Raw genomic sequence first — 16,239 nt, forward strand, 5'->3', positions numbered from 1 at the left:
TGCATATCTAAGCTGACCTAATTATTAACGCTAACTTTCGCGCTTTTTGTCTGGGTCAGTTTGTCCTTGCTTTTCAAATTTATACTTTCACCGCTTTTCGTTTTTTTTCTTTTTAAGCCTTAATTAAATTTTTTTGATTCATCCAGCCTTCACAGACGTGTTTTAAATTTTATCTCCAGTGCTTTTCTTTTAATGATTTGGAATTCATTCCATTTACGCTTTTTTCCAAGGAACTCTGCCTTTTGGATTATTTTGGACCATTTGGAATTTACCCATTGGATTGAAATTTTAAATTCGACCGTTTTGGATTTACCATTTTTGGATTTTTACCCTTCACCGGACTATCCATTCATGTGAAATCTTTTTATTATTTTTCTTTTGCCTCTTGTTCCCCTTACCTCACCCTTTTTTAACCAATTAAGATCTGTGACTTACTTGTAGTTTCATTAAATACTTTTATATGCAAAATCCGATCCTGCATTTTGCTAATTCCTGCCCTCTGATGAGGAGAGTATTTCTTCGAAACTCCGCGGATTAAGGACTATCCACTTATCTTGTGCTTCCTTTTTTAAAATTAAATATGTTTTTAACTCTTTTTCAAGATGTCTTTTAACATGTTTTATTAATCATTTGTTCATATTATAAGCTCTATTTCCTTTTCGGTTTTATTGAGCTTTTACATCTGGCTGAGTTTATTTTACTTGTAAATATTAACTCTTTAATATTTATAATATATTTTAAGTTTACCATTTTGATTACCTTGGTAAACTTATTGTAATTTATATATATATATATATATATATATATATATATATATATATATATATATATATATATATATATATATATATAGTACTGATTTAAAAGAAATGACTTGGATGCCATCAGCTAGAATCAAAACCAAAACATTTAGCGCTACAGTTGTGTTCTCTACAGTTTGATTTAACCCGACAGATAGATAGATATCTATCTGTCGAGTTAAATCAAACTGTAAAATGAAACCAATTTACGCATGTGCAAACTAGTAGAAATGTCAAATTAAAATGAACATTTTGTATTTCAACTTGCCGACTTCTGTATGCGTTAATCATCCATCCAAACATATATAAACCATCCTTGGTGCATGATTATTATTTCCTGTTCATTGTAGTGTTATATGACTAGTAGTTGAAGAGTTTAGTAGTTCAATATTTCTTCTTATTCTTTTTGGTTGTCCATCGTTATTCGATGATGAAAATCTTCTTTTGAGTTTGCTGATATTCAAATAGACACACAGAAAAAAAAGGTGTAAAATTGTTTCTTTCGTTCTTACTGATGAATGTTCGTGAAAAAAAAATACTGAAACTAGGCTGATTAATTTGTCTTCATATTATATTTAAACATTTGCAAAAGTTTGCATACCAATTAAGAAGAAAAAAAAACAACCGTGGAAGGAAAAGGTGCATTTTAAACATTATCACGTTGTGTCCAATTACTGCTCCCACTTTGTTTACATTAGAACGTCACAAACACAAATATGCTGCCAGTAAAGAGATGGCACTCCTCAAAATACGCCACAACCATGGGTGCTAAAAATACCAGCGACTTTTTTTTTTCTCAAAAAAACAAAAGAAATATACAAAGACTTAATTTTCTTTAACTAAACAAAAACTAACAAAGTTTTATTTTGGATGTAAAAGAAAATACAGGGTGGGGCAGAGCAACTTGCTTTTTTGTTTTAATTGATATTCCAAATAAGCAAGTTGCTTTGCCCCACCCTGTATATTCAGGCAATAAATGCCACAGACGTTTTTGCCTGTAAGAAATCCAGCCAAGAATTAACAACTGGATGCGATACACACTACACTCTCTACTGCTGCCTACCTCCTGAGATTCCCCTCACAGTCTTCCACTCCATTTTCTGCACATGCTTTGATTCCAGCCCACTTCCAGTGACTCCACCGGCTCCAGCTCACTCCTGCAGCTTCTAGTGACCCAAGCTCACTCCTGCACCTGCAGTCTCCAGCTCACTCCTGCAGCTTTTGGCAACTCCTACAGCCTCCAGCTCATCCCTGCAACTTCCAGAGACTCCCGCAACTTTCAACGACCCTAGGCCACTCATGCACCTGCAGCCACTAGTTTACTCCTTCATCTCCAGCGTTCCCAGCTACAGCAGCCCTTGATTCTCAGCCACCTGTTCCAGTGCCCACTGACGTCCGCCTCGCCGTTCTAGTGCCTACTGACGGCCGACTACCTGTTCTAGTAGCCCATGACACCCAACTACCTATTTCAGTGACAACTGATGCCCAGCTACCAGTTTCCAGTATTATCCTGGATCAGTCTGAGGCATTTCGTCCTACCTCAACATCATGAGACGCCCGTTCTCGCTCTGGTGGATCCTGGTACACAATCTTTGTTGCCATAAAATTTACCGTTTTGCTATCGTCTTTAATTGATCATCTGTGTTTGTCATCTCTCTTTGCTATCGCCGTTAGCTATTTGCTTTGTGTCTATTTTGTTCGTTGTATGTTTGATTGACATCTTTACCCTTTCGACCCCCTGCAACAACATAATATGAGAGAGAGGAAGAGGGGGGGGTTAAGATAAAGAAGTTGCATACTTTTTTAATATAGTATTTTCTTTTCTAAGATCCCAGTCAACATCAGGTAACCCTACTAATCAGATTCAAAGGAATGCACACCCTTATCATGCACAAGAATGTCAATTTTTTAAAGATTGCAGAGGGAATTTTCTTAAAGAATTATCATTAGGCATTCGAGATAAAAAAAAAGACTTAACTTAGAGACGAGAGAAATGTGTCAAGAATAGATAACTCAATTTTTCCTTTTCTGGTTTAGTGATCATCATTTTATATGAAAAAAATTCAAATAACAAGCCAAGTGAATAACAAATCCCTTGCAGCCATTTTCCTTGACATATTTCAGCGGCCATTTCAAAAAATCAAACCCATTATTTTTTTTGCTAACAAAATCAAATCATTCTACTTGTTGTCCTTGTTAAAATACTAAAACGAGCAATCGCAAATAAATGAAAGAGAAATAAATCATTTTCAAAGTAAAATCGTCAAAAAGAAAAAAAAAATCTGACTTCAAATAATGACATGTTTATCTTGAATATGTTGAGGGTATAAAAAAAAATACCAGATTTGGTTTTCTAACGAAAAGAGATAGAACAATAAAAAAAAAAAACAACAACAAAAAAAACAACAACAAAAACAGTGACATTTAAATCTGTGTATTTGTATTTTTGTTAAAACAAATTTTGAAGTGATTGGAAGCGATAAACAAATTAAAATTGGGAAAAGGGTTTCAAATCATGCAACAAGCGAAAGAACAGACAATATCCATGACAACAAGAAGAACAACAACAACAAAAAAAGTCTGAATTCAATAGCAAACATCAGAATAAAATCAAAATATACTTTCCTTTTCAGTCATGTATCACTATATTAATTAAACTATAAGACAAGTTCGCATGTATCGTGTGCGCGTTTATTTCTTGCGACTATACGACTTTGATATTGGCCTTTGGGCCAAGATCGCAGTATAGTGTCTGTTCTTCAAATGCTGCAGTGCTGCACTTCAATTTCTTGTTCTCTGTCAGTGGAGGAGAAGTCCTTCACGACTGAGACAATTTTTATTTTTGTTCCTTTTCTCCACGTTAAAAAAACGACCCTGGTGTCTAACTCTGTCCCGTGGGGAGACACTGTAAATAGGAACTACACATTGAATTATTATTTTTACTGTTTACTATTAATTGAATATTTATTTAGGTCGAAGATGCTAAAAGAAAATTAAAAAAGTTCATATTTAAAAATAATTTAATAATATCGATCACAATGCAGTTTGGTTTCTTTGTGTTATTTTAATTTGAAACAAATTTGGAAACAATTAAAACTGTTTAATAGAAAGTTATTTCTCGCATAGAATTCTACGAAAATCATTAAGGTAAAAAGTTTTGGAAGCTATTTACATTCACGATTTTTATAAATAGACATGAAAACGTTACCATAAGAAAATTAATTATCGTTTTATATATATATATATATATATATATATATATATATATATATATATATATATATATATATATATATATACACACATACACCGGTTGTATCGATTGGTTTCCTAGATGTAAATCCAATGAAACTCTCACTATTATTAAAGAGTGCTCACAGCAGGGTAGAGCTGATATATAGTCTATTTATTATACAAACATTATTGGCTACATATGTTCATAGATGTTTCAGTGAAGTCCCAATTTTGGGACAACACTTCATCAAACCAAAAGAATTGATATTGAAACGGGTATTAAGACCACATTGGTTTTTATAAGATATTTGGGTGCGATCTACATTCCGGGGAAAATTGGAGTATATGTTTGTAAATATGAGCAGTAAGGTGTTTTTTCAGAGTTGTGGTGGGTGAAAAGGGATGCTGTTTTCTGTGTTATTTATAAATAACTGGCATGCTAAAAAAATCACCAAACACCTCCCTACTAATAACGGCTTAAACACAGAAAAAAAAAACCAATGTGGTCTTGACACCCGTTGCATAATCAATTCTTTTTTGGTCTGATGAAGTGTTGTCCTTGAATTGGGACTCCACTGAAACATGTATGCACATATGTAACCAATAATGTTTGTATAATAAATGTACTATATATAAGGGAGAAAGGTACTTTGCTTGAAGCATTGCTAGTAAATAAATGAGAAAGAGTATAAGAAGACTATAGTAATGCAGGGAACCAGGTGTTAAAATGTGAACAAAAATAGCCAAACGAAAGTGGGTCTTGTAGAGCTCGTTTTTTTTTTGTTTTTTTTATATATATATCCTCATATATCTATTTATTTTCCAGATCAACCATAGATACAAAGCATTAAACAGACCTGCTGCTTGAAATAAACCGGGATGGTAGAAGTCTTTGATATTTCGAGAATATAATCTCTTTTTCAGAAAGAAAGGTACCAAAAATATTAAAAAAAATGAAATGGAAAATATCATGAAGCTAGAACGCGAAAATGAGTAGGTTGTTGAGGTTTCAGGCAGAAATAGAACATATTTGTTTTTATAAATTAGTTCGTGATTCCAATCATTGTGTTATTTGTCCATACTGATGTGTCATTTTATTTTAACTAATAATATCGCCGCTATATCGTCATAGTCACTCTTATTTTATTATTTATTTTTTCTTTCATTTGCAAATTTATTATCTGGTTAAATTTTAGCGAATCAGAAGCCAGTTAGAGTGTTAATCCGAACCGAAGCTTAAAGTTTATCCATTTTTGTCCATACATCACATCATTTTTACACCCGGTTGCTGCATTGCTATAGCCTTCTTATTCTCTTCCTCATTCATATATATATATATATATATATATATATATATATATATATATATATATATATATATATATATATATTTATAATATGATAATATAATTATATACATAATCATTTTTATATTTAATCATAGTTAATTGGTTATGGTTATATAGCAATTTTGTCTCACTAATAGTTGCATGACCAAACGATACTGTAATAATTAAAATTACCTTTCAAAATACTATTTTTTCTTTTTCTACACAGGAATCACCACTTATCAAGGCCCGGGAGCCACTCGAGGATAAGGGTTAAAAAGAGAAAAAGGAAGGGCTTCGTTAAAAAGAAAGACAGTGGAGCAAAAATTAAAGTAAAATGACTCTGGGATCACACTAGTTATCTTATAAACTAATCTTACAATTTATTATTTCTACTTTGGCGGAAATACTTACTGAGCTAGAGATATTTATACTTGGCCTCTCAAAATCTACAGAGATTAGACTATTCCTGTAATGATTCGGTCCCCGTTGATTTTGATGGGGGATTTTAGTTTTGTGCAGTTCTAGGAGGTCTACCTCACCAGCTTTGCCTTCTCTCTTCGAGAAAGGGCTAGTTTACTGCTAATTGCGTAAGGCGCCCTCACCGAAGAATGTCGACGTGGCTACCCAGGCACTTTTTGCAGGTCAGAGTACCCCTCCTCCAGGTCGCTGACTTCTCCCTCCCACTTTCCGACCCTGGTGTCTAACATCTTGCAGTGGGAAAGAGCCAAACAAGTTTTACTTAGGAGGAAATAAACTTGTCTTTTTTTATCTAATTTTTTTTTTTACGATTTAAGATTTTTCTGTATTTTTTTAAAACTTAGTGCAATTCTGAATATGCACGATAAAATCTTAGTAATTATTATTGAATTTAAAGTCGATGATAACTTCATTCAGCTGAAAGGAAATTATACAATAGGGATGCTGGTTGTTCTATCCACACCTTCTTTATTGTAAAATTCCACTGTTTAATTAAAGAAATGAAAAAAAAAAAAATACAATCAAACTTTCGGTTTATGCACAAATACACGCTCATATTTTCTATAGAGATGAATGCGGTGCTTGTTGAAAAGTGGGCAAAATATAATCATTCAAGATGATCTTCGTTCAAAAAAAAAAAAAAGAAAAGAAAAAAATAGCTGTAAGCCAAAAGAGGCAGAAATAGCAAATATATATATATGTATATATATTAAAAAGAAAAGTACCTACATGCTGCATAAATAAAAAATAATAATTATGAATGATAAAGATAATAATAATAGAGAAATAAAAATTTCGTATGAAGTGATTTTGGTAAAGAAGAAAATAATGACATGACAGCAGTGCAACATCTACCTACAGTGTACTTGAGATATTTAATTAGAATTGTCCTGTGTGGACATGGTGTGGTTCGCCTACCTTGGAGCTACCGGGCCAAACGAGACAGCCAACCTTTAACCTCAGCTGCCTTGACTGATGGCCACAGGGAAAAGAAAGAAATAAGTTGTTTTTTTTTATTCTAATAAAGAGATGGAGAGTAAGGAATGAAGCAAGAAGAAAAACAAAGCAAAGAAGAAAAAGAAAGAAAAAGAGGAGAAAAGAGAAGAAAAGAAAAGAAAAAGAAGAAACCCCAAAATGTTGATATTTTAGATATTTTATGAATTAAAACGTAATGTTTCCTCATATGATTAAAAGCATATATATATATATATATATATATATATATATATATATATATATATATATATATATATATATATATATATATATATTATTTAATAATATATAATTTCAAAAAAGTTTTGTTTATCTACCGAATTTGGAAACTACCGAAACTTTTTAGATGAATCAATTTCTTTAATACTCACAATTTTCAAAGTTTTCAAAGTTATGCAAAACCGCGATTCTTTACTTTTATTGTGCTATCTCTTTCCTCTGAAGAGAAAAGCCTAGTTTTTGAAACTCCATTGAATAAGGAAATAAGATCTTTTTAAAAAATCTCTTTGGATAGTTGATGAACTAATAAATAATGGAAGTTTCACTGTTTATTTTTCATCATTTCAACGTGTCTAATGTTAGTGGCGGTAACGTTAAGACCCAGAGGCAGGTTTCTAGAGACAAAAAATATATTAGTTATAATTTTATTCATTATCTTTCAGATTGTTACCATAACAGAAAAGTTAACATTTCTAGAACTTGTGCTTCTCATGTGCAGTCACATATATATTTAATGCTAAGTACCTGAATGGACAAACAACTGTCAACAAAATTTCCTCTCGTTTTAGGGAAAAGGGTAGTTTCAATGAGTCACCCCACACCCATAGCCTAAGAAGATGAAATTCAACTGATCCTGAAATATATGCGGACGTGGAAACTAACTTGGATGATTGATCACTGATGAAAATGTGTGTAGAGACGTTCTTTTAGTCATGTTTTGCATTGCAAAGATCATGTGTGTTCTGAGTAAGAAAGTATTTGCAAGAAGCTGGATATGAATTCGAACGCTGTATTGTTTATGGATTCAAACCTTGCACCACATCATCATCATCATCATATAAACGGCTGTTTTACATGCTAGTACGTGTCAAATGTTTTAATGCATGTAAAATTATATATATATATATATATATTCTTCACCTTATTCCCTCTGCTTTCACTTTGTTATCAAGTAAGATCTTTAACTTACTTGTAGTTTCATCAAATACTTTTGCAAGCATAATCCGATCCTACATTCTGCTAAATCCTACCCTCTGATAAGAAGGAAAGTATTTCTTCGAAACTCCGCGGATTAATGACTATCCACTTATTTTGTGTTTCCTTTTCAAATTAAATATGTTTTAACTCTTTTTCAAAGTTTTCTTTAACATGTTTTTTTTAACTACTTGCTCATATATATATATATATATATATATATATATATATATATATATATATATATATATATATATATATATATATATACTAGCAAAAGTACCCGTCGTTGACTGGGTTCAAAAACAGTCTACAGAAAATGGACACTGATTTATTAAAGTATGATAGGTTATGAAAAGGAAGGGTTGTAAAGAGATAGCTTCGAATTTGGAAGTATCAAAACCAAAGCAAAATATGATGAAAGTAAAAATAAAATAGATAAACCCCATAATTTATTATACCATACCTGTTCACACTGAAACACTTATCACAATATTCTGTGCATCTATATTAAAAAATCTTGTTAAACTTTGTGACATATTTCCATTCTATGGAGGTCAGGTGCGAACGAACACCCCATAATTTTATTATACCATATTTCTTCAAACTGAAACATAATTATCAAAGTATACTTACGCAGATAGATATGAAAAGTCTTTATTAAAGTTTGTGCCTATTTCCATTATATGGAGACCAGGCACGAAGCAGACCCCACAATTTTATTATACCATCCCTATTTAAGTTAAAACATACTTATCAAAATATTATTATGTACATCTATATCAAAAACACTTGTAAAAGTTTTTTTAAATTTTTTATTTCCATACTTTGTGGACCAGGCACGAACGCAGACCCCACAATTTTAATGAACCACCATTCTGCCAGATCAAACCTATCCATTCCTGGGTCTCGATACATCTTCTATCATTATATGTAATTAGTTTTTTAAAATAGTTAACCATATATGAGCCTATTCGTGACCAGACACACACACACACACACACACACACACACACACACACACACACACACACACACACACACACACACACACACACAGCTTTATATTATAGATGTATGTATATATACCGTATATTTCGGCCTGTAAGGCGACCCTCAGATGAGACAGGGTACAAAATTGGAGCAAATTTTAATAAATTTATCATATATCGTTTGTATAAGACGATTGCTAAATCACGACTAGGCTAGAGATTGCAACACCCGGTATTTTATGAAATATTAGTTTTTAAAGATGATTTTTAAACTTTAAGGGTTGTCTTATATGGCCAAATATACGGTATATATATATATATATATATATATATATATATATATATATAAGAGCAAACAGTTAATAAAACATGTTAAAAAACACTTCGAAAAAGAGTTAAAAACATATTTAATCTGAAAAGGAAACACTTGATAAGTGGATAGTCCTTAATCCGCGGAGTTTCGAAGAAATACTTTCCTTCTCATCAAAGGGTACGAATTAGCAAAATGCGGGATCGGATTTTGCATACAAAAGTATTTGATGAAACTACAAGTAAGTCAAAGATCTTACTTGATAACAAAAAGTGAAGCAGAGGGAATATGGTGAAGAAAAAGGTGATTACACGTGAATGAATAGTCTGGTGAACGGTAAATAATCCAATGACGGCAAAATCCAAAAATATAACTCCAAGAAAGTTAATTGAATTTCCATTTGCACAAGTAAAATCCAAGGAAATCACGTAATTGGAAGATGGTCCAAAATAATCCAAAAGGCCGAAATCCATGGAATAATTCACAAATATGTACAAGGAAAGGGGAAAAATTCCAATAATATTAATAAAAGAAAAATAAGATATGCTTTTCACACGGCTGCCGAGAAATGAAGCCATCTTTAGCTCTGCTAGCGAGTAACTAAACCGTTACGCGATCGTCAACCATCATGGAACGGAGGGAAATTTTAATATTAATAAAGGTTAACATTAATTCAGACGATCTATAGTGATCAAGCGCCAAAACTTGCGATCTCGCAACAAGGCTAGTGAAGCAGCTTTTTATTTCCCAGAGAGTGCACAGCATTTAAGAATTTATTTATTAAAGGGTCGAAATAATAATAATAATATATATATATATATATATATATATATATATATATATATATATATATATATATATGTGTGTGTGTGTGTGTGTGTGTGTTCTGAGAGGGAGACATTTGTATTTTAAAATTGATAAATGCATAGGTATGTCTCGATATATATATATATATATATATATATATATATATATATATATATATATATATATATATATATATATATATAATGATATCATTATATCGGCTGATGAATTGGGCACATCTAGCATCTTAATAACTGTAGGTGGAGTGTTCAGTGTTTCCATGAAACCGAAGGTACCAATGAAGGATCAAAATAATGTATAGTGTCCACTGAATGAAAATATGCATTCCCTTGCACAAGTAATTTGGCACTCTTGTTATCTTACCTATAACACTGAATCTCTCTCTCTCACACACATACACACACGTGTGTGTGTGTATTTATAGGACAATAATCCAACAGAATATATAAGGTAATAAATATGAAATTGCGACGACATCGAATTCATAAATATTGACTTAATTCATCAGGTATATTCTTGATGAAGCTATTGCTTAGGGCGAAACATTGGATCCAATCAGGACGGTGTTAATTTCTTTCTTGTTTTGTTCACTTATTCCCCAATTAATTCTCTAGGATTATCATCCTCTAGAACATGCGTACATATATAAAATATATTTTCGAATTGATAAAATGCATGAGGTTGTTTTGAATTTAATTAAAAACAATTCTTTTGTCTGTCATATTACAGATCACACGTGATTATCGTCTGTCCCCCCACCCACATACTTTTTAATACTTTATTTATTACAAGTTCTATTCAATATTTAAAATATTAAATATTGAGCTTCATTTTTGCTTTTCAAAATTGATTCTTATTTGAACTGACCTGAACCACACACACACACACACACGCACACATATATGACTAATTCATTTAATCACATAAATTAATATAAGAAGATATAATTTTATGCGTACATTTCCAGTATTTACTGCAACAGTGCTCAATACATAGGTAGAGTTAGGTAGTAAGTTATGAAAATATATATGGCAATTAAGCTACACAGAATATTCCGCGTTTAATTCTCTTATATATGTCGTTTTGAGCTTTTGTATTTGGTTGGGATTAATATATAAATATTAATATTTATATTAGCCTGAAGTTTACATTTGTTTTTGTCTAGTAAACCTTTCTTATCTACTAACTGATTGGTATATATATATATATATATATATATATATATATATATATATATATATATATATATATATATATGATGTAATTTCTTTTTATATATTAGTTTTGCATTGAAGTCATGTGGAGGAAACACCGGGGTCACTAAAAAGACAACAAAAGGACAAAACATACGAAATTTCGAAAATGATCCATAAAAAAATTCCTTTACATAATTGAACCAATCATTTAATTTTGTTAAGATTCCAAATCAACTTTTTATGGATTCATACATATTTGCCATTGACAATTTAATTCAAGAAAAGGCAATAACTCAAAAATAGATAAAGGTAAAAATGAGATGGATAAAAACTTTATTAATCTATATATAAACAAAATCAAATATCCATAGACATGCATAAGATTGTAGACGTTACTTATTTTCATATTGAATGTCCTGTTTGTAAATCTCCGAAACAGCTACATGGTAAGCAGCTGATGATCCCCGTTTTCTATTTACAACATTTTAGTTAAGGTTTCCTTTTTTAATCCTCATGTAGTTAAATTCTGTTTTAAATTTGAAGACTTTTGCGAAATCGGCTTATGCAAGTGCTAAGTCTGTTTCCATTGAACAATTTTAGTAAAGCCTTTTTTTCTCTCTTTCTTCATCCTGATATAAACGAATTCTCTTTTGTCATTATAAACTTTTTAGAAGTCGGATTATGTTGGTGCTAAGTCTGCAATAGGTTAAAGTTAAACTATTTTTTTTCCTTCCAGGAATTTAAACTGCATTCTTTATTTTTATTTTTGCATTTTTTTTTTATTCAAAGCTTCTTTAGACTATATATATATATATATATATATATATATATATATATATATATATATATATATATATATATATATAGTTTTTATCAGTCTTTTCAAGCCAGCGTTGGGAAAAATTCATGAGAATCCACCAACAAGGTTGACTGACTTTGCTTAGGATCCACAATATTGCCACATCAAAATCAGGAAAATTATTGGAATCATCCCATCATTGGTATGGATGATATTGTAGTCATTTTAGTGATTATCCAATCGAGACGAAATTCTAAGAAAAAAAAGACAAATGAAAAAACAATACCCCCCCTCTCCCACTCTCCAAAATCCGAACAAAAATAGATGAAGAGGAAGAGGAAAGATAAAATTAGTAAATATGATTGGCAAAACTGATTTACCATTGGTGAGCCTTCCGAGGTTTTTGGTAAAACTTTGTTGATGCAATTGTTGAACTTTGACACGTGTTCAAAATGTTTGGTCATTTCTGTCGCCAGCACCATGTCAATGATTGAATGTCGCATATTGCGGTAGTCATCACTACAAAATAAAGACACAGCAAATAATATTTAAAAAGATTGACAAAAGAATAAAAATAAGGAGAAGAATGGATATTTATTACAGAATAACACAACAGAACAGAATAGCCTTGAGCTCTTGGAGGGGCATAGGCCATCCACAACTTTGTAGATGCTTTTGTAGTGAGGAGTTCTTTTTTTGGATTGGGGGTGTTGGCTCCACGCCCAACCTTCCCAGAAGGTATATACAAATGGTCACCCATCTGGTACTGGCCAGGCTCAACGTTGTTTAACTTCGGTGATCTGGCGAGAACCGGTTTGTCAACGTGATTGTGCCGTATAGTTCTTAGTTTACCTATATAACAACGTGATTGTGCCGTATAGTTCTTAGTTTACCTATATAACAACGTGATTGTGCCGTATAGTTCTTAGTTTACCTATATAACAAACTGTTATCAACAACGCTACTACTACTACTACTACTACTACTACTTGGTGTCGTCAGTATTTTATGCCTTTGTTCGTCGGATAAGTAATCTTTATTCTGATGTCTTTACAGAATCAGCGATGAGAAATCCGCTAAAGAAAAAAATAAATAAATAAAATAAATAAAAATAAAACTATTCCCAACTCAGTTTAAAAAAAAAAACATGGTTTTGATTCCCAGAAAAAAAATGTTAAGTCCACATAGAGATTAACAGTTAGCTAAAAAAACAAAAACAAAAAAAAAACATTCAACTGCCGACTTCCCACCTTTGAGATTTTGCGTTGGCAAAAAATTTACACCCACTTATAACTCCTTCATAAATTGCTGACTCCTGACTTTGTGTTTTTTTTTTACTCTGACTTTCTGCCTCTAAATTAAAAAAAAGAAAAGAAAAATGATTAAATAATGGAAACAGTCAATAAATGTAAATTAATTCTGTTCATTTGTTTTTTTTTTTTTTTTACAACATTGCATGTATATCCTCTCTTAGCACAACCTTTTAGACATTAAGTAGCCGTCTCCATGATTGCATCGCAAGTACATTGAGAATGGCGAGATGTCGGACATTAAGCGAGCTATGTGTCAATTAGACTTAATTCAGATTCACTTTTGACGCGTCTGCCAAAAGCCATCAGGGCCTCTTTACATTTAGAAAATAAAAATGATAAAAAAACAAAAGCAAAAAAAAAAAAAAAAAAAAAAAGAAAAAAAAAAAAGAAAAAAGAAAAAGCAAGTTACTTACGCAGATAAATTCTTGAAGATGTTGAGAGGATCATCTTTAACGGTAGTAGAAAATGCGAGGGAGACATGGTGATTTTCCAAAACAGCACTGAAAGAGCGAAAAATTGTTTTTAAATGGTCATAATTAGAGAAAAATGGAGGCTGATTTTTAAAATTAAAAAAAAAATAATAATTAAAAATTTCAATATTTCTGACATAGTGATCACATTATCAGCCTCCCACCACTATTACCACCACCACCACTATCGTCGTCGTCATCATCATCATCAATAACATATGCATAGCAGAAATTAAAATCATTTTTATTGTTCTATTCACAAAGACGAGAATGTATATTCTTAGGATACATCCATTCAACCTGTGCGCTCAGACTGATCTATGACGTCATTGTATTCGGTTTAACGTCCGTTTCACATGCTGGCATCTGTTGGACGGCTTTTACAAAATGACTTCTAAACTAATCTATCTCTACCCAGGTCTTTATTTATCCCTCTTTCTTTCAAGTCAATTCTTATCGCTTCCTTCTGTGTTTTCTTTTAGCATCCCCCTGCCAACTGACCCTGCTACCTCAACTGTTCTACATCTACTTACTCAAGAATTCTCATCCATCCTTTCAATATGAGCATGTGAACAAAGTCTCTTGTTCTGCACACATCTCCTTATGCTCTCCAAATTTGATATTCCTCTGAGGTCATCAGATCTAAGCCTATCTTTAAGACTCATATTGTATATCATTTTCCTAGCATTTCTCTTCATGCAACGCATATACTCAACCCTCATTGGTTAAGATTCACTTTCAAAGATAATCAATCACACTTCATTTACATTCCTGATGATCAAGCAACACGTCTTTTTAATTCTATATTGTTTATAAGAATAATATAGAAGTAATGAGACATTATTTTTGATTATGCAAAAAAGACTGCCTTAAGAGATATTTCAATTTTTTAAATGAAATCAAAGTAGAATAAATAGTGGTATTAGTTGTGACTCAACGGGGCATGGGTATATCTAGTACTATTAAAAAAAATTTAAGCCTGAGAAAAAGACCGGCAAACACAGCCTCTCATAAAGACGCTTGGCTGTGTCTCAAATAAGTGGCATCCATTAAATCTACATATTCAGGTGTAAAAATGGTATTTCAAACTTAAGCATGACAAAACAATGGGCAAACGGACAGGCTCTCTCAAAGAGAAAGATAAATGCATTTAAAAAAAAACGAAGAATTCCACTGTTTGAAATGCAATCATATCTTGCTGGATCACATCATAATAGATAAGTTGTTGCCTCAGACGATAACTAGGGAGATCTGCTGGAACATCCAAGCAGTCTCTCAGAGCTCATTTCTGCAAGCAACTATCTGTCCATGAAACTTGAACTATTGGGATCAAAGACCCTTGATGTTTTCACAGAGATAGATTGGAAAATGAAATGATGGTTTGTATTTGCCATTTTTTCCTAGTTTTGGTGATCTGCATTGTGGTGCTGGAATTGACTGCAAGTTTTGCAATTCTTGATGGTTTGAAAGGGTTGGAGCAGATGACGTCTAACATTAATGGCTTTCCAGCTCTAAAAACAAAGAATGTCATACCATCATATCTGTCCAGGCCAATTGGCTTGAAAATTGATGTGAAACGGGCAGAATTGAGACCTTACTTGATTATGTCATTGAGTATAGCAGTTGATTGGTACTGACAGGGAGCGCAGGAAAAACTCATGAAGAGTTTGGCTGCAATAGTATTGGTGTGGATGATATAAATTGAGCTGTAGTCATTGTGAAACGGCAATCCTGAATTAACCTTTCATCATCAACATCGACAATAGCAATAACAAACCTGCAGCAGAAATTCATTTATATTATTTCTTTTACAAAAAGAATTAAAATCTATATGCAAAACGTTTAGAAATTTTTGAGAGGCAAATCGATAATTTGAAAATTTTAGATTATTTTATTACTCTTCCTATTTTGATTGTTACATAGGGTGACTTGGGGTGATTCCACCCACGGAGGAATTCCACCATCTCATACAGTTGATTGGAAACAAATCTATCAGTCTTGCTTCAATCTAACTCTAAGCTTTCCACTTCGTAGAGTAGACTCGCTTCCTCTTTTCAGCCGAGCTGTTTATGTGTACTATTAATCGTGGAGAATATTCACGACTGGAAAGCAAGGGAATATTACAAAAAATGAACTGCGTTATGATGAGTCACGCCGCATTAAAAACAAAAAAAATTGCAGATCTTAACTAAAGCTCAGTGTTCTGGAATTTCAAACCCAACCCTTTATTGAATCCAGTCAGTCATATAATTTAATAACATTCTGGCAAAGAAAATGTATTAACAAGGACTTTTTGTTG

The 16,239-nt window shown here is 32.0% G+C and overlaps 1 protein-coding gene across 8 annotated transcripts in view; it reads right to left on the reverse strand.

Annotated features, from left to right (window-relative positions):
• The window catches only part of LOC145292090 (high affinity cAMP-specific and IBMX-insensitive 3',5'-cyclic phosphodiesterase 8B-like), a 973,128-nt gene that overhangs the window by 11,391 nt on the left and 945,498 nt on the right, over positions 1 to 16,239 (reverse strand). For 6 of the 8 annotated variants that reach the window (XM_080138173.1, XM_080138172.1, XM_080138169.1 and 3 more), the window contains 3 exons: positions 13,884 to 13,970; positions 12,538 to 12,676; positions 6,761 to 6,814 (listed from right to left, as the gene is read on the reverse strand). In XM_080138173.1, coding sequence (XP_079994299.1) covers positions 6,761 to 6,814; positions 12,538 to 12,676; positions 13,884 to 13,970 — 280 coding nt within the window. The remainder of the gene's footprint in view (positions 1 to 6,760; positions 6,815 to 12,537; positions 12,677 to 13,883; positions 13,971 to 16,239) is intronic. The other 2 variants (XM_080138174.1, XM_080138170.1) reach the window with 1 other exon arrangement.

The sequence above is a fragment of the Euprymna scolopes genome, chromosome 13 (genome assembly GCF_053919585.1).
Source record: "Euprymna scolopes isolate OS-2025 chromosome 13, ASM5391958v1, whole genome shotgun sequence".
Taxonomy (NCBI): domain Eukaryota; kingdom Metazoa; phylum Mollusca; class Cephalopoda; order Sepiida; family Sepiolidae; genus Euprymna; species Euprymna scolopes.